The sequence below is a fragment of the Ictidomys tridecemlineatus genome, chromosome 2 (genome assembly GCF_052094955.1).
Source record: "Ictidomys tridecemlineatus isolate mIctTri1 chromosome 2, mIctTri1.hap1, whole genome shotgun sequence".
NCBI classification, from domain to species: domain Eukaryota; kingdom Metazoa; phylum Chordata; class Mammalia; order Rodentia; family Sciuridae; genus Ictidomys; species Ictidomys tridecemlineatus.
Window position 1 is genome coordinate 126745433 of NC_135478.1, and position 18044 is coordinate 126763476.

Genomic DNA, 18044 nt, shown 5'->3' on the forward strand with positions numbered 1-18044 from the left:
CAAAGATTTGAGCTGCTTGATCTTGTGCTGAGAGTCAAGGATACAGCAGTGACAGGGACAGAGGGGTCCCAAGCTTCAGAGCTGGTTCTCTGAGGAGAAATCACTGCAAAACAAGTAGGCAGGAAGAAACAGCAACAACGAACCTGTTGTGTTCTGAAGAAGAGGAAGTCAATTGACCGAGCTACAGAATCACTGTGGACTTACTTGTACGTGAGTACACAGAGCAGCCAGATCTCACAGGGACGGGACAGAGTAGATGGGAGTCTGGTTTCTCCAGTGGGGCTGTAGACAGGAAGGTGGAAGGAGGTTGGAGGCTTGGATATTTGGGAGAATTCCAGATAGAGAACAGAAAACATGCCTAGCCTCTGAGGGAAAAGTGTGAGTGAGAACCTGGTGGACAAGGTGAATTAATCATGGGACACTGGTTTCTGGGTAGTCTGAGGGGAGGCAGGAGCCCTTGGATCACGCATGGCAGCTGGTTTTGAGTGTTTGAATGCATTCAGAGTGTAGCAAGTGTTACAGGTTGACTGTGTCCCCCTAAGTTTCATGGGTTGGGAACTGAATCCCTAAATTCATATATTAATGGTATTTAGAAGTGGGCCTTTTGGAAGCAATCAAAATTAGATGAGGTCATGATGGTGGAGCCCCCGTGATGGAATTAGTGACTTTGTAAGAAGAAAAAGAGAGACCTGATTTGGTATGCTTGCTCTGGCCATTGGTTGCTGAGTGAGAGGCACTTTTAGGATCAGATTCCTACATTGGGGTACCTTTAAATTATCTTTTCTCTTGTCTTAGCTAAAACTTTTTGGAGAAACTTAGAGAGTCAGCCATAATCTCCAAAATCTTGAAGACACTCTTAAGTTTTTTTTATTTCCTTCTTAACTTCCTAGCAAACACATGGCTTGTTATGGTATTGAACTTAACATGCCCAGAAATGAGAGAGAGAGAGAGAGAGAGAGAGAGAGAGAGAGATTTTTTATTTTTCGGTGGATACAACATCTTTATTTTATTTTATTTTTATATGTGGTGCTGAGGATCGAACCTAGCTCCCTGCGCATGCCAGGCGAGTGCGTTACCGCTTAAGCCACATGCCCAGAAATTTTTATGTCTTGTCATTTTTCCGACCCTGAACTGAGCATGCCCAGAATCATCCATGTTGGCCATCCTACATTTTTGTGTCCACCATTTTAACTTTTTACTTTGTCCTCTATAACCTTGACCTAAGGTGAGCGTGCTTAGGAATGCACCCGCCATCTTTTCTTCTTGAACTGTGACGCTGATAAGAGCATGAGCAGAAGTGGACATTCTAAACTGTGCATGCTCAGGAATGCATCTCCCCCTAAAATGAATATGTATAGATTGCCAAAGCAAATCACTAAGCTTCCTTTAATCTGGGAGAACATTGCTTTGTGGACAACTCTGGTGCTCTCTTTACATGCTATGGTTAATATTTCTCCATTCTTTTATCTTCTGGTTGTGCTCTTTGTGTTTGCACTGACCAAGAAGCAAATCTTCTATGTTTGGTCACTTCAACATGTGATGTTGTCCACTATGTGGTAATGCATCAGGAAGGCCCTCACCAGATGTCCAGCATATGCTGGTGCCTTGCTCTTGGACTTCTCAGCTTCCAGTGAACTTCCGTATAAATTACACAGTCTCAGGTATTTTGTTATATAAGACAAAAATGGGTGAAGATAGAAAATTGGTACCGAGAAGTGGGGCCCTTGCTGTAACAAATACCTGAAAGTGTTGAAATAGCTTTGAAACTGGGTAATGGGTAAAGGCTGGAAGAATCTAGAAAAGCAGGCTAGAAAAATCCTGTTTTGCCATGAATGGAGCAATAAGAATGATTCTGGTGAGGACTCAGGAGGTGAGCAGTTGAGGAAAAATCTGGAACTTAAGATTACTTAAGTGGTTATGATCAGAATGTTGATAGAGATGTTAGAGAAAGGTATTCTGATTCGGTCTCTGACAGAAATGAGGAGGAGTGTGGAGGATACTAGAGGGAAGGCCATTCTTTCTAATAGTGGCGAACAGCTTTGCAGAATTGTGTCTATGTCCCAGGACTTTGTAAAATGTAGAACTTTGGAGCAATGAATTAGGATATCTGGTGAAAGAAATTTCTAAGCAGCAAAGAAGTCAAGCTGCTGCGTGCCTACTTTTGACTGCTTATAGTGAAATGAGAGAGCAAAGAGATGACTTCAACATAGAATTTATAATTAAGTACATGGGAAAGGGTGGAAAGATTTGGAAAATTCTTAGCCTGCCCATGTGGTAGAGAATGACAGCATTTTTATAAGAGAAAATCTTAAGGTGTGGCCAAGTGGTCTTTTGCTTAAGAGATTAATAGGGAGAGAAGGAAGCAAGGTGCTATTTAGCAAGAAATTGGGAGAAGGACCCAGAAAGCAACCTAGAGATCTTCAAGTCTGTCCCTCCCAGAGATCTAAGAGGCCTGAATGGTTTCTGGGAATGGGCCTGGGGCATTCTCCAAGGGCTTACTGCACAGAACTGCCTGAGTCTGCACTGCTGCTGCTCTCAGTATTTTGGTACAGTGCTCCATGGTGTCTCCAGCTATGGTTCAGGTAGCCCCAGGCATGGCTAAACCTGCTGCTCCGGAGGGCAAAAATCTGTAAATGATGGCCACCTCACATGGTATTAATTCTTCAGAAAAACAGAATGTGAGGTCTCCGGGGGCACGGCTACTTAGATTATCCTCAGAGCATGCCCCTCTAGATTTCAAAGGCTGTTGTGGATGGCCATGGACCAGGCAGAGACTTGTTGCACACAGTCCCCAGTAGGGCAGTGTCTGTGGGAATTGGACCACTACCAAGACCCTAGAGTTTTAGAATTATGAGTGTGGGCTGGAGCTGGGAGATCTGCAGTCAAGAGACTCCAACCTGAGAGAGCTGATGCATGGTCTGCACCCATCAAAGCTGTGGGGTTATGGCTGTCCAAGGCCTTGGGGGCCTGCTTCTGTACTAGATGTATCCATGAAGTGGGATATGGAGTTAAGGATTTTTTTTGGAGCTTTGAGATTTAATGGTGTTTACCCTGTTAGGTTTTGGATTTTCTTGGGACCTATTACTCCTTTCTTCTTTCTTGTTTCTCCCCTTCAGAATGAAAATATCTGTCCTATGCCTGTCTCACCATTATGGTTTGGAAGTAGACGACTTGTTTCAATTTCACAGATTCACAGAAGGAGGGAATTTACCATAGGATGAGTAGTGCTGTGAATCTCACCCATCACTGATTCACGTGAGAGTCTGGACTTTGGACTTTTGAGTTGATGCTGGAAGGAGCTGAAATTTTCTAGCTGTGGGGGTGGAATGAATGTATTTTGCATGTGAGAAGGATCTGAATTTTAGGGGCTAGGGAAGAATGCTATGGTTTGAAGGTTTGCCCCCAAATTTCATCTGTTGGAAACAATCCTTCCATCCATACGTTAAATTACCTGGTCTCAAGTATTTTTTAGAGCAACAGAAAATGGATTTTCATGGCATGTAACCATTGCTAAGTCATAGTCCTTGTGGAGTTGGAGAATGGTGGGTGGGCACAGAGAAGGTACTGGGAGATGAAATGGCAATGTTCATGTCAGGGAGAGGTGGCGGCCACTGAGATGGAGGGAAGTGGGTGGCTTTCATTTGCTTCTACAACCAAAGCTAATCCAAAGGCTGGTGGATTGTGTGGAAAAAAGGTATGAGTGAAAGTTGTAAATGGAACTGTTACTGTTGGTTTTACTTGAGTCTAAAATTGAGATGCAGGTGGATCCTGGGCCCGTCTATACCCTTAGGTTAGGGTTTGTTGGTTTCAGTGATGGTGGCCAGTTCCATAGGTCTTTCTGTTGTGTCAGCATCTGTCCCATGGCCTGGTGCACCGTTTCTGTGGACCTCTCTTGGTGTCTGTTGGTGGATGAGTCACTGAAGGAAGGACCCTTGTGGGGTTGGACAAGATGAAAAGGGCTATAACAACTAAGTTGTTGCTTAAGTTTTCTGTGTGTTTGAATTTGAATGTCTGACGTTGGCAGTTAGGTGAAAAACGTCCTGCATTTTAACTTACTTCCTCTGCTGTATTCCTTTGTCCTCATGTTGTGAAGAGTTACAGCATTTAGACTGTGCGCTGTCTGAAGGTGCCCCCCAATACAAGTGGTGTGAAGTGTAGCCTTTTTGTATTTAATGTTTTTTTTTTTTTTTCTTTTGGCAGTGCTGGGGGTTGAATTTATGGCCTCGAACATACTAGGCAAGTCCTCTTCCACTGAGCTACACCCAACCCCTGTATTTAATTATTGATTCACTTTTAAGCTGTCTACAAGTTTTAGCAACAGCATTCTGAAATTCTATAATTACTTTTTATAGGAATTAGCCTTTTCTTCAATTTCATTTTATTCATGTATTTCTTAATTTGTCCTCATAAATGCCTTCTTACTTAGTGAAAACACAGTCGTCTCTGATATCAGTCCAATATGGAATTTAATTTTTGTAAATTAAAGGTATTCTGTTGCCTTTTGAGAAAGCCTAGACTTCACTCCAGAGCTGTCTGGCAAAGAGGCTGAAAGTCTTTGTGGTGAAAGTTGTGATTTGTTGGGTGTCTAAATAGTCACTGTTATTACTCTAAATATTTAGTGTGAGAAAGCTAGACAGAAGGAAAACTTTATAGGAATTTTTGGAAGATATCAAAGATCCTCGACAGGAATCAAGAGGCATTTTGTTCCTGAAATATTTTAGAAGTAAATAAAACATTTATTTTTGCCCAGGTTAGTATATTCTTTAATAGGATCTTAAGTTTTTGTCACGTCTGACTAGAAAACTGCAAGAGAAGCACTCTCTTTACTGATCGGGGAAATAGACAGACGTGAGTTCCATCTGGACTCTGTAGGTGCCTGTCCCATGGTCAAGGTCAGCGTGTGAAACGTGCTGATCTGTGTTCGGGGTGTTTTCCTGCTGGGTGTAGGTGCCGATGAACTGTCCTGAACAGTGCTCAGAGGTTGTGTTTGCAGTGGGCTCTTTGATGACAACCGGTCAGCACTGAGGTTATTGTCAAGGGGTGTATCTTAGTCACTCTGTTCAGTTTATCAAATTCAAAATTCCTATTGTCTTTGAAAATTGAAGTTTCTTATCAAGTTTCTTGAAAATAGACAAAAATGGTTGAAGTAGTGATGAGCTTGACAGGACAACTCTATTTCCTTTTACCTTAATTATAAATCAATTTCTTGCGCCCAACCACAATTAAAAAAAACAAATCTCCTAAGCATATGTTCTGATTTTGAAGGCATATGCTTGGCAGATGCATTGGGAAGTGGTCCTGGGGCATTCGGATCAGAATTCAGGAAAAGATTAGGTTCCCTGGAGATGGAAGCCCCTCAGGATATGAGGATTACAAGTGATTCATAAGCTGTCATTATGGTGACCCAAAGTCCATTTCCCAATGTTCTGGCCCACTGCCATTTCAAAAAACCATTTTTTTTTTTTAACTGTGTACCTTGCTTTTTTACCTTCCTTCCCCCCCCCCAATTGTATTCCACTAGCTACTTGAATTTCAACATGTTCAGGATGACATTATCATTGTGATACTTTTCAAATATTCTAATTCTTTTTTTTAAAGGATTAAAGTAGGTACCCTTAATAAATTACCTTGATGTATACATATGGAGCCTTCAGTAGTCAAATGGTCTTGAATTTCCCATTTGGGTCCTGAAGAGATCAAGATCCTCTTCAAACATCAAGCTTGCAGTTTGCAGGTGTTTAACTTTGTATCTGATTATGAGGAAATTGTTTGGCATGTTATAGGTCATGATAACTAGTATTTGTTTAGTGTTTACTGGATGTTGGATCTTGTCCTAAATCTTTATGTGCATTAACTCATTTATTTCTTGTCAAGGTTCTACAAGGGAGGTACTGTTTTTTTTTTTTTTTGGTTTGTTTTGTAACTGGGGACACTGAGGCTCAATGAGTTTAATAATTTGCCCAAATATCACCTGCTGTGTCAGGAGATAAACCAAGGCTGTCTGGTTTTCAAGGTTGAGTTCTTAGACAGGGTGCCTTACAGGACACACCAAAATGGCTGTATTTGCAGATTGTTTATCCAGATTCTGAGCTCAGGACTTCTTCCATGACAGGTAGGAAGCTGGTAGGCTTTATTTTCACCCTTTAATATTAGGGAAATTTAGTTGTTCTTCATTGAGTGACCTGTTCAGAGCACACCCATGTCACAAGTGTACCAGATAGGGCGGGAGACACCCAAAACAGCAACAACCATAATAAAGTCTCCTTTTTTTACGCCCTTGCTCTGTATTAATCACTCTTTTAAGTCATTTAGGAGTATGTTCCATCCAGCAATATTACACAGTGGCACCCCAGTGCAATATACTAAAATCCCCGATGAGGTGGTTTTTATCCCTTAGTGCCCTACTGAAGAGTCGGGGTTTGGGAAGGTGAATGAATCGCCCAGTTCACTACAAAGCTTCTTCCTGAAGGACAAGGGTTTCTCACCACCCTCTCCATGACTGGAACAGTACCTTGGACTGCCAGGGCATAGAACTTAAGTAAATGAATCAAAGTCGATGGGAAGGGGTAGGAGCCAAGTTGCAGGCCTGCCTCCGTCTGCTGTGGGGAATCTGTGTGCATTGTTCTCTGCTCAGTGACCCTATGTGGAGATTGGTGTGGGGTTTCATGGGCTGGTGTCTGGTCGGAGGTGGAGACAAGTCTCCGTGGGGTTGGTGGAGGGTATGGGTTTATCTGGGAGAATCCCTTGAAGGATGTGGTCTTTGACCTGGGCTTGAGACTTGACTTCTAGGTCAACTTCATCTTGAGTCTTTCCTTTGATCTTCTGGTGCCTTGGTGGAAGTGGCAACTAGAAATCTACTTTTCGTGGACTCGCTTTCTTGTTTTGATTTTGGGAAGAGTCTTTTAAACCATTTCCTTGAAAAAAAAAATTTCAGTCCCGGGTATCCGTGTGAAGTGCACATTTATGTCTTAAAAGTTTGATCCAAGTTCAGTGATGGTCTCTTTGACTTTTCAGCTTTGGTGCTGACAGCGATGCTGAGTGGGAGGAGACAGCCCTGGGGAGCAGCGACCCAGTGACTGGAGGGGTTCTCACCTGTGTTGTCAGTGAATCCTGGTTGGCCTCCCAGGCAGTCAGAGCCGCTGAGCCAGCTGCTGACAGGTAAGTCCTGGGTGTTTTCAGCTACAGATAGTGCCTTTCTTTGCAGGAGAGTTGTCTGTTAAATATTGATCAAGGCAAGGTCAATAAATGCATGTCACTATAGACAAAGACTAACACTAGCTCCTTTATTCTAGGGTTCCCAAGGGCGTTTCCTTGCCTGTCTTTCTTTCTCTTGCTCCTCTTTGGCTCCGTTGTGCTTGGGAACACTGAGCTGGGATGGGTGTGTTGGGAGAGCTGGGCCACTTGATCTTGCAGATCCCTTCTGCCCTTCCATGAGGTTGGGGTATCAGTGCTGCCTCCTGGGTTGTTCTGGGCAACTTCTCACACTGTGGGCCTTCAGAGTTGGTAGCTATTGTTTGTAAAGGTGGGCTACCACAAATTGGGCTGGGGTGGAGGGCATCTTGACCTCTGACTTGTTTCCCACAAGGTGTGTGTAGGTCTGCTGTGATCTTGAGTGGGCATGGGCTTCACTGACTGAGCTGAGAGGACCTGGGATCCAGGGCAGGACATCTGACCTGCATGCTCTTGTTTCTTCCCATTGTTCACCAAGATAGATGTTACAATTGGCTTCTCCAAGGATGAGTCCAAGAGAGAAAGTCGTAGCTTTTAAAAACTTCTATTTATGTTGATTTGTTACATGGCTTCACATTGCACCCCAAGTCCTTGCCAGACAGGTACTAAAACCTAATCTGATGGAGATGTTGATAGTAGCATGGGTGGTACTCTCTAGGCTCTATGCTCTAGAATGTACATTCTCTCTAAGACAGTGCCAACCCCACCAGGGCCACTGGTATCCCTGATAAGCCTCTGCATTAAAAAAAAAAAAAAAAAACTGACCCAAAGCTAGACGCAGTTAACTTGGGAATGTTTTAGAATGTATTTGATTGAAATTGTTAGGATTAGTTCTCAATTTCCTAACTTGTTGGTATTCATTCCATACATTACTGGTGCACACCCACCTAGTACCAGGTATTGTCCTGTGTGCTGCAAGCACCATGGGCATTAGATAGCCAAAGTACCTGCCTGGAGGGAGTATATTTTTAGTAGAAAGATATTCTGTCAAGAGCTTGTATTCTGTTTCACCTAAAAGTTGAAGCTCAATTCCTTAGGGTTTTAGAAGGATGATACAAAACAAGAAGGTGTGAGAGGAACCAGCTTTTGTCAGAGCAGCTTATGGTTTGCAGAGTGTCTCAGCTAAAGGCACCCAGGCCTGGTTGTAGACGAAACTATAGGTGGGAATCAGGGACCCTATGTGATGGAGCCTCACAGGATAGATTATGAGGGGGTTAGGCAGGTATCAGGATAGACCTTGCTTTTTTCTTCAGTGTTCACTGCATCTCAAGAGCCATCCCTGTTTATTTGTGGTCATAGTGAGGAGAGAAGAAAGGGTTAGTCATCCAGTTTTATCTGGATTTTACATTCCATGTTTTCATTTACATGTGGTCAAGTGTAACCTGAAGTCACAGTTATGGTACAGTAAGATATTTTGAAAGAGAGACCACATTCACATAACTTTTATTATCTTATCATAATTGTTGTTTTATTATTAGTTATTATGATTAATCTCCAACTTTGCTTAATTTATAAATTAAGCTTTATCATAGGTGGTATATATGTGTAGGAAAAAACATGGTATTATATTGTTCAGTAATAGCTGCCATCTCAGGCATCCACAAGGGGTGGGGAGGGGGTCTTGGATTATCCTGCATGGATAGTGTAGGACTACTGTGTGAGTGTCTTAACCATTCCATTTTCTTTTTGTTCTCCTGCTCTTGGAACTAAAGAGGACCGAGTGTTTGCCTTAAGCCTGTACCTCTTTGGGTCTAGTTTGGCTCTCTTCTACCTCCATTTTTGGCTGCTCATTTTGTTCTTATTAGAGAATTTCTAGGATCAACAGTTGAGTTGGATTCGGAGCATGACATCCTCAAGCTCAGTATTCAGTGTAGCAGCTTCCCCCTAGTGCTACTGCACCTTGAGGAAGACACTCTCCTGCTTATGGCTGTTGGGGACTGACCAGCCTCCCCAGGGTGCAGCTCTCAGTGGGCTTTTCTCATAGAAGAGGGTGGTTCTCTGCTTGCTCTGCTTACCCTGGAAGATGCAATCGGAGGAGGGCGCATTATTGTGGCTACACCCATTCTTATTAAGCCGTCATTTATCTGCCCAGTTGCAATGGTTGATCGTTCTTTCTCATTTATGGTATACTTTAAACCAAAACATTCTGAGACTCTAACTTAAAAATGATGTGACTTCTACCTTTTTCTTTCCTAAGTTGGAAAATTGCAGCAGCTGTGTCGCACAACTGGTCGGTAAGGTCAGATAGTCATGATCTGGTCTTTGAGAAACTCTTGTACACTGTGGTGTTGTATCTTGCTGCCTTTCATGACATCTTGTTGTTTTTGCCTTCTTTAACAGTTAATACCCCTTATCCTCTATTTTTGCATTTCTTGTTCTCCCATCTGTCTACTGTTTGATCTATATGAAAACACTTTCATATTCTTTTGTTGGACTTGTGTTATCCTGTGGAGTTCCCTTATTGTTTTATTTTTGCCTTGTTGGGGCACTTAATCCAGCACATTTTGATTTGGTGGTTTTGTGTGTGTCCCCTTTCAACACATTGCACTAGAAAACATATCACATATCATTTGTCTTGCTATCCCTGTATAATGCCTCTTCAGGCAGAATCTTGATAATCACCTGGTTGAATTGTTGCCTCAGTTGGCTTCTAATATGTTGGAGTCTTCACTGATCCACAGAATCTAAAAATCACCAAGATTAAAGGAAGAAAAATAATCTCTCTACTTGTGAGTAACTTAGAGATGTAGCACATTAGCTCTTTGTTTCAAGAGTGTTTGTGATTCTTGTGGAAGCATTTTTATGATGTCTACTCTAAAATTCTTGTCAGATAATTCCAGCCTCTCTGTCTTCTTGATGTTAGCACTTGATAATTGTGTTTTCTCATTCAAGTTGTCATTGTCCTCATTCTTGGCCTGAAAGGTGATTTTCACTTGTATTCTAGTCATTTTGAGTATTACTTTGTGTGAATCTGGATTCTATTTAATCTAGAAGGCAGATTCACTATTGACCTGTAGTGTGTAGATCTGAGTTGGTGTGGGTATTCTGTTCCTTGCTGGGCAGTGCTAACACCCACGTAAGGGGATGTGGAGGTGAAGCGCTCACACACACACTGCTTCCACATTGCAGGATGTGGGTGGAGACAGATTACATGGGAGGTGAGGAGGAAGCAGACGTCATTTAGTTCTACCTCTGACCACCGTGTTCTCCGCATGGACCCGGGGTGGGGTTATAACTTGAGCTCTCTGTTGAAACTTACCTACTTTACCCCTGAGGAGGAATTGGCTCACTGCCTGCTTCCAAGTGGCAGATAGATCTGCTCCCATTTTGTTAACAGACACCATGCTTGAAGATTAGAGTGTGAGTACCTGCTTATGCAAGAAGCCAGGAAGGGGTAGAAAATTAGCCTCTTACTTAGCTCCCCCCAGAAACTAGAGTGTCAGGAAACTGTTAGCATGTGGTTGGGCTTTTCTTGATCCTTTGGCTGAGGGACAGGCTTTCTTGGAGCTTTTCTGACCTGAGTGTTGGCAGTTCTGGGCTGGAGACTAGCACAGTATCCTGTCTGGGATTCGAAGAGGAATAAAGAACGTGGGAACTCACTACCATATTCCTCCTGAGGCCCCTTCACAATCTGACTTCTTTTGGCCACTTTCTTGAGTCTTCCTTGGCTTGTTCTAGGATTGATCATACTTCATCTTGTTTGGAATTGGAAGGCTCTACTTTGGAGGTTTGAAGTCTCCTGTTTGAAAGCTTTTATTCTCTCATGGCTATTGAATGTTAAGGAGAAAGTTATAAAAGATGATTTTAATTGTCAGGATCCTACCTCTTAGAGGAAAAGTACTTATAAAGCAAAGTGGATGATTTTTAAAATTCCAGCATTTTCCAAAATTGGAAGGATTACGACTCACTAATCTTAGTGGTTGATAACTTGTCAGTCTTCTCTGTCTTTTCAAGTCGTTAGTCTGTCTTTTTGCTATCATTCTGAAGATTCAAAACAAAAACAGTACTTCTGCCATTATTTCTGTCCATCAGAGTCAGGTAAAGATCCGATTGCTACTCAGGAAATCATGGTGCCTTAAGTTTGGTGACTTCCATTGTATCTATAAAATAAGTTTTTCTCAAGAGTTGAAATTACATTAAAATATTAGTATTGGTAAGTTTTTGATAATTTGGGGGCATGGCGTATTTAGAGATAAGGTAGCTGGTATTATTTCCTTAAGCTTCAGGTTTTTAAGCAGTGATGATGCCAAAGTTACATTTGAACATAGTGTACTGCAAATCAAAGCAGTTTGTATGGTATTTAAGATAAGTTACAGAGATCAAAACCCAGCAGTCTCAGCTTAGGCACAATCTGTGGCGCCTCTGATGTCACAGAATGTGGTCTGGTCCTTGGAATGTTCACAGATATTGGGAGTGGTGTGTAGGGAAGTAGATAATAATGCAGAGAAGTACGTGCCACATGGAGAGAGGGAGGTGCCTGTAGCTATGGATATAGAGTCCAGATCCGAGTAATACCAGTGGCAATAAGAACACCGGCTAAAACTCAACACTCTTTGTGTGTGCTTTGTATTGTTCTAAGTGATCCCAGGGATAAACACACTTGGTCTTCATGGTAGTCAGGGGAAGTAACTATCCCTCTCTCCAATTTAAAGGTGAGGGGACCAGGGGCTGAGGCTGTGGCTCAGCAGTAGAGCGCTCACCTAGCACGTGCGAGGCGCTGGGTTCGATCCTCAGCACCACATAAAAAAATAAAAACAAATAAAAATAAAGGTATTGTGTCCAACTACAACTAAAAAAATATTTAAAAAAATGAGGGTATCAAGGCACAAAGAAGTTAGGCATATTCACAAATATGTATCTATTTGCTAAAACTTTTTTATAATCCCCAAATTCATATTCCTGGTACCCTTGTGATCATCCATGGACATGCAGAGAGCGGTGAGAAAACACACACATTCCCAGTGGAGGTTGAAGAAGGCTCTTGTACTGGGGACAAGTGTCCTTTTGGTAGTCTATGTGGTGTCGTGTTTTTCCTATTGTATTTTTTTTTTGTTGTTGGTGGTGATTTCCCTGTTTGAAATGGCCCCAAAACATAGTGTTGATGTGTTTCTGAGCTCAAGAAAGCTGTAATATGGCTCATAGAGAAAATACTTGTGTTAGATGATAGTTGTTTGGGCATGAGTTACAGTGTTGTTGGCTGTAAATTCAGTGTTAATGAATCAACAATATATTTTAAGTGAGGCGTCTTTAAACAGAAACACATGTAAGCCAAGGTCATATATTGGTTGGTTGACAAAAATGTGACTAGAGCTCTGTTCCTCTATTCCCTCTATTTCCTCCAGGGCCAGTGACTCAGGATTTCCCGATTCACTAATTCAGTGTTCACGACGACTTGAGAACATAACTACTGCTCTATTTGTCCTTGGTCACACCAAGTCCCTGGGTAGCCTATTGCCCAATTTGTTTTATTTATTTTTTAAAAAACAGTTGTTGAGGTGTCATACACTGAGGACATTTTTAAAAATGTGTAGTTTTTTTGTGTTTTGATCTATGGCGGGAATCGAGGTGATGAAAATATCCATCACTTCAGTTTTTCCCATGCTCCTTTGTAGTCCTTCCTTACCCACCCTTTCCTGGATTTGTTTTCTCTCATTATGGATTAGTTTTTGTTTTCTAGAGCATTGTATAAAGGGAATCAATGTATTTTGTCTGGCTTCTTCCACTCAGCATATTTATTTTGAGATTATCTGTGTTAAAGCACATATCAATAGTTTGCTCCCTTTTATTGCTGAGTAGAATTAATGATGTCACAGTTAGATCATCCGTCCACCTGGGGATGGACATTTGGGATGTTTCCAGGCTTTTGCTGTTTCGAATACAGCTTCTGGAGGTTGCTTTGTCTTTATCTGTTTATCTTTCTTGGCTTATGGGAATGCCTTATCTATCCTTCTGTCATTCTTTTTGGATTTAGTCTCCTCTTGCTGAGGTCATGGACATCTGGTTTGGTGCATGACTGTGTGTCTGCTAGTTATCTGAGTTCTGGTTTAGGACGGAGTAGGGTTGAGTGGTGAGGAAGACAAAGTCCGAGGTAAGCTGAGGCACCAAGCCGTAGACCACTGTCTCTGACGGGGCTGAAAGTTCTGGATGCGTGTGGATCAGTTAATTGTTCCTGAGTCTGATCTCTAGTGTCAGTGGCCAAATCACTGTGGACCTCAGAATCCACCTTTTATTGTATTGATTCCAGGTGTGGCATAAGGTGGTTAAAGATAATTCCTGGGAGAGCTGTCCTCAGATACCCCAGCCTTTGGTTCAGGAGGGCCCATTGTGGTCAGCATGAGCTATTTTGGGACCCTGGAGATCAGTGCAAGCTTTACTTTGGGGCTTGGGGTGGATCATTATCCAAGGTCCTGCTGTCTTGCTCCTTCTACTAAAATGACTAGCTACTTATACTGGGAACTCCTATAACTCTTGTGATACTAAAGCTTTGCATTTTTGGCATTGCCATGGACATGTAAGAGGGTGGGCCTGGGAAACTCTGGCATGATACTTATCCATATATTTATGTCCACTGTTGGTTATTTAAAACTGTAGGATAGCATGCTCTAGCACTTCTAGATGTCTCATCCCAAGAGTGACTCTTGCCAGACTCTCCTTCTGTTGTCACCATTAAAGCTTATCTTGAACAGGATTGCCCAGAAATGGAGACACAGAAGAAGAACAACCAACAGAAGCCTTGTCTGCGTGTGTACCTGCTTAGGTGGAAAACAAGAAAAGGTGCAAAAAAACAAAAAGTAAGGCATCTTGGCAATTTTGGTGTTGTTTTTTATTTTATTTTATTTTTTAATTTGTTTGTTTTTTGTTGTTGTTGCTGTTTTTTGTTGTGTTTTTTTTTGTTTTTTGTTTTCTTTTGGTTTGTGATCTTTATCCAGTGTTTGCAGCTAATTCAGTTTATATACAGGTTTTATGTATATGCAATGTTTTATATGTACAGCATTGTCTCTCAAAATGTTGCTTATGGTCATCTTTAAAATTCATGATTAAAAAGAAGGTAAATTTTGCTAAGAACTTTCTGCCCTGGCAGCTCCTAAGGAAATTTAGTTCCTGAGGTAGCAAAATGAACTTGTTTCAGGGTGCTTCCCTGTGGAGAACTGCCAGGGGCTTCTCTGTGTTTCCATGTATGATCTGAAGGCCAGACATTCCAACTGTCTTTAAGAAATAGGTTTTTCTTTTTTCTTTTTGAGCATGGGGGCAGCCTGGCGACAATATTGCCAAGAGAGTCCTCAGATCAACAGGCGGTTACAATTCATTCTAAGTTGAAAGGAGGATTAATTTTTTGAAAAATTATAGTCTCAGTTAAGAAAAGATACAGGAATGTAATAACATGTGATGAGATTTATGATAAGAGGTACAACTGTGATTGAATAGCTACATGTAAAACATTTCATGCTTTCAGTAATAACAGAGCTGTGGGCCTAAAGACGGGATGGAGACGTGAAGAGGGTAACGTTTCAAAGGTGCCCTCTTCTTTGTACTGTCAAGGGATTATTTCCCTTGGATGGATTATTTCATAGATGAGTTGATGACTGAGGGCCCAGTGTGTGTGTGATTGATGTGGATAATTTCATCCGAAGATGATTACTTTCTTAGTTACTGCAGTTTTTAGAGCCAATGGAAGGGGAAAATGTCCCTTTGAAATGACAGATCATGCAGATTTTGCCAACTTCATACCTAAAACTCCTGATGGTCATTTGTAGTAACTCTGGCTGTTTGGCACCAGTGTGGCCAGAATAGATAATCTTTTTTTTTTTAAATAAAAACATTTAAAATTTTATTTTATAATTGGATATTAGGAATTTTAAAATACAAATCCAAGTTTTACAGAAAGAAGATTGACATGTTTGTAAACATCTAGAACATTACAGTTTTAACAATTTCAGCATGGTACAGATTAGATTTTAGACCCATTCCAACCTTTGTAGGTGACAAAAACCAGAGTTTTTGCATAATGTGTACTTTAATTTAGCATATCATTATAGAGTGTCTGACTTCTGATGATGGTTTTGAAAGAAATGTCCTTGCAACTGTTTCCTTTTTTGTGTCTGAGGGGTATATTGCTCCATTTTCTTATTGCTGTAACAAAATTCCTAAGGCTGAGTAATGTATAGAGAAAAGAGGTAAGATGTTTATTTGGCTCACAGTTTTGGAAGCTGAAACTTCAAGATCAGGTGGCACCATCTGCTTGACCTCTGATGAAGATCTCCTTGTCTGTATCACTACCTGGCAAAGAAGCTGAGAGGGAAATGACTGTATGTTGAAGAGGCCAAGAGCATGAATGGCCTCACTTTGTAACAAGCCATTCTCTTAAGGACTCACCCCATAAGACCAGCATTAATCCCTTCTGAAGGCAGTGTCCTTGTGATCTAATTACTTTGCACTAATGTCCATCTCTTAAAGATTTGAGCACTTCCCAGCTCTGCCACACTGGAGTTAATGGTCCAGCACATGAACCTTTGGGGTACACGCTCAAGCCACATCCAAACTGTGGCAGTGGGTGGCCTTTTATACATGGGTTTCACATTGTCCATGAAAACAGACTGTCGTGCCTCAAAGTGTGTGTGATCAAGATGCTTGTCATTACGCTTTAACCCAATTGGTCTCTATTCTCAGGATACTCTGGGGTTCAGAGGACCAAGTCCCAGCCACAACAGTGAAATGTGGGTGTTGCTTAATTCCCAAGCCTCAGAATCCTCAGGAGCAATAGCTGCTGAAAATGAGTAGGGAAATATGCAGATGGTCCTCAACTTAGACGGTCTCAGTAACCTTACCCCAATTTCTCTCTGCACCCAGCTGCTGCCAATTCTCCACAGAAAAGCCAGGGTGATCCTGTAAGGTCTGCTCCTGCTGCCCGGGCTCCCCTGCTCATATGCTTGCAATGATGACCACCCGCTTCTCTGAGCAGTATAATAGAGTGCTCACTGTGTGTTCTCTACTCCATCTGCCCAGGCAGTTCTTTGAGGGGCTGAAGGGTGGGAGGCTGGGAAGGGAAGAGGAGAATGGGGGTGGGGAATGGAAGAAGAAAACCCCAAACTGGGAGAGAAGGTAACAGCATGTTTGAAAAACACTTCCTCCCACTTCTCTTGAGAGCTCTGCCTTGCTAGATTAAAGGCTTAAAGACGTGTTGGGAGAAAGTAAAACATTTGGCTTTGTATAAAACCCAAACTTATTTTACTGTAAAGCCTTTTCTGTTTTTGTGGATTTGGAAGGAATTTGGGAAGCCACTCCAGTCTTCTGCTCTGCTTTGCTTGCTTCTTCTTCAAGAGCATGTTTCCACGCCCCACTCCAGGTTGAAATTCTGCACCTGCTGCTTTGGCTTGGAGAGGACTCCTTGTCCTTCCTCAGCCTCGCCTACCACCAGTGACCAAGAGTAAGATGAGACCACGAAGGGAACTCTAAATGCCTCTAATAAGTTTTCAAGGGATCAGAATCACTCACAGCTCACTGTACAGTTTCTAGCTGTTTTAAAACAAAGCCTATCTTTACCACAGTTACAAGCCTTCAGCCTAGGTACAGTCTAATCCCAAATATATAACCTTAGGGAAGACATACCCTTAGGGTGCAGGATCCAGAAGAGTTTCAGCCAAGTCAGATAATGGTGGGTGTGAGAGCCAGAGAGAAACACAGAAAGAGAGTTGTCTTGTACCTATGATCTTTGGAGAAGTTGGGAGAGAATTTCACTGGAGAGATCATGGTTTCAAGAGACTGCATTGATTTGAGGCATTGGAAGCAATTGGTGTAGAATAAGCTTTATCAACATTTGTAAGAAGAGTGCAGAGAGACTGAAGAGCCAGAGAGGAGAAGATGGTAAGAGAAAGTGTTCCTCTCCTTTCCTTCTGAATATGGGAAATGCACACGAATGTATAATATCCAAGGGAAGGAGACAGTGGGGAGGGAGAGATCAGATACAGAGGGGCAGAGCAAAGAGCGCCATCATGGGGTGAACCGGAAGCAGAGGCTTTGGGCAGGATTCAGTGCTGGCAGAGGAAGCCTGAGGGGATTGGTGATAAGGAGAGGGGAGAATGATCTGTTCATCCTGAAGGGGTGTCCATTTTCTGCAGGGAAAAGGAGAATTATTAGGGTAATAGAAAAAAATTATTATTATTAGGGTAATAGAAAAAAAGTGTTGTGGGGAAAGAATAAATAACTGAGGATGAATGAAAGACGGCCAAAGAGTAGAAAGGTTTCCTCAGAGTGTGTATTTTGGTGGTTGCCACTACACTCCTTTGTGTTTCCTTAGAAAAGTCATAAAGCTTTTGATTTGGTGGATTTTTCTCTGACATGAGGGTGTCGCTGTAGTTTGAATCTCCAATGTCTCTCAAAGGTACTTGTGTTAAAGGTTTGGTTCCCAGCTGGGTACTATTGGTAGGTTGTGGTACCTTGAGGAGGTGGGATAGTGGAAGGTCATTGGAGATTGCTCTTGAGGGGGATTGTAGGATTCCTGTCCCTTCTTTCTTTCTTTTTTTCTTTCTTTCTTGCTTTCTGGCCATGTGGTAAGAGTGTTTTTACTCTACCATTGTGCTTTTCCCATGATGTGCTGCCTTGCTGTATGTCTAAAAGCAATGGAACCAATTCATTATAGAGTGGATGGAAGCTCTGAAACTGTGAGCCAAAATAAACCTTTTATATTTATATTGTTTATTTCAGGCATTTTGTTATAGTGATGGAAATCTGACTCACACAGGTAACGACTTTTGTTTCTTTGGAAACCTGATCTTCAGGATAAAAGAAAATAAGTCACTTATCCCTTCTTTAGAGAG

General features: G+C 41.9%; 1 protein-coding gene across 5 annotated transcripts in view; it reads left to right on the plus strand.

Moving 5' to 3' along the window:
- Nucleotides 1-18044, plus strand: part of Grb10 (growth factor receptor bound protein 10) — a 187890-nt gene that overhangs the window by 26559 nt on the left and 143287 nt on the right. For 2 of the 5 annotated variants that reach the window (XM_021734718.3, XM_005337542.5), the window contains exons 2-3: nt 7015-7158; nt 13917-14021. The exons of 2 other annotated variants lie outside the window; for them this stretch is intronic. In XM_021734718.3, coding sequence (XP_021590393.1) covers nt 13929-14021 — 93 coding nt within the window. In that variant the 5' untranslated portion in view covers nt 7015-7158; nt 13917-13928. The remainder of the gene's footprint in view (nt 1-7014; nt 7159-13916; nt 14022-18044) is intronic. One more of the 5 variants, XM_040291948.2, reaches the window with a different exon arrangement.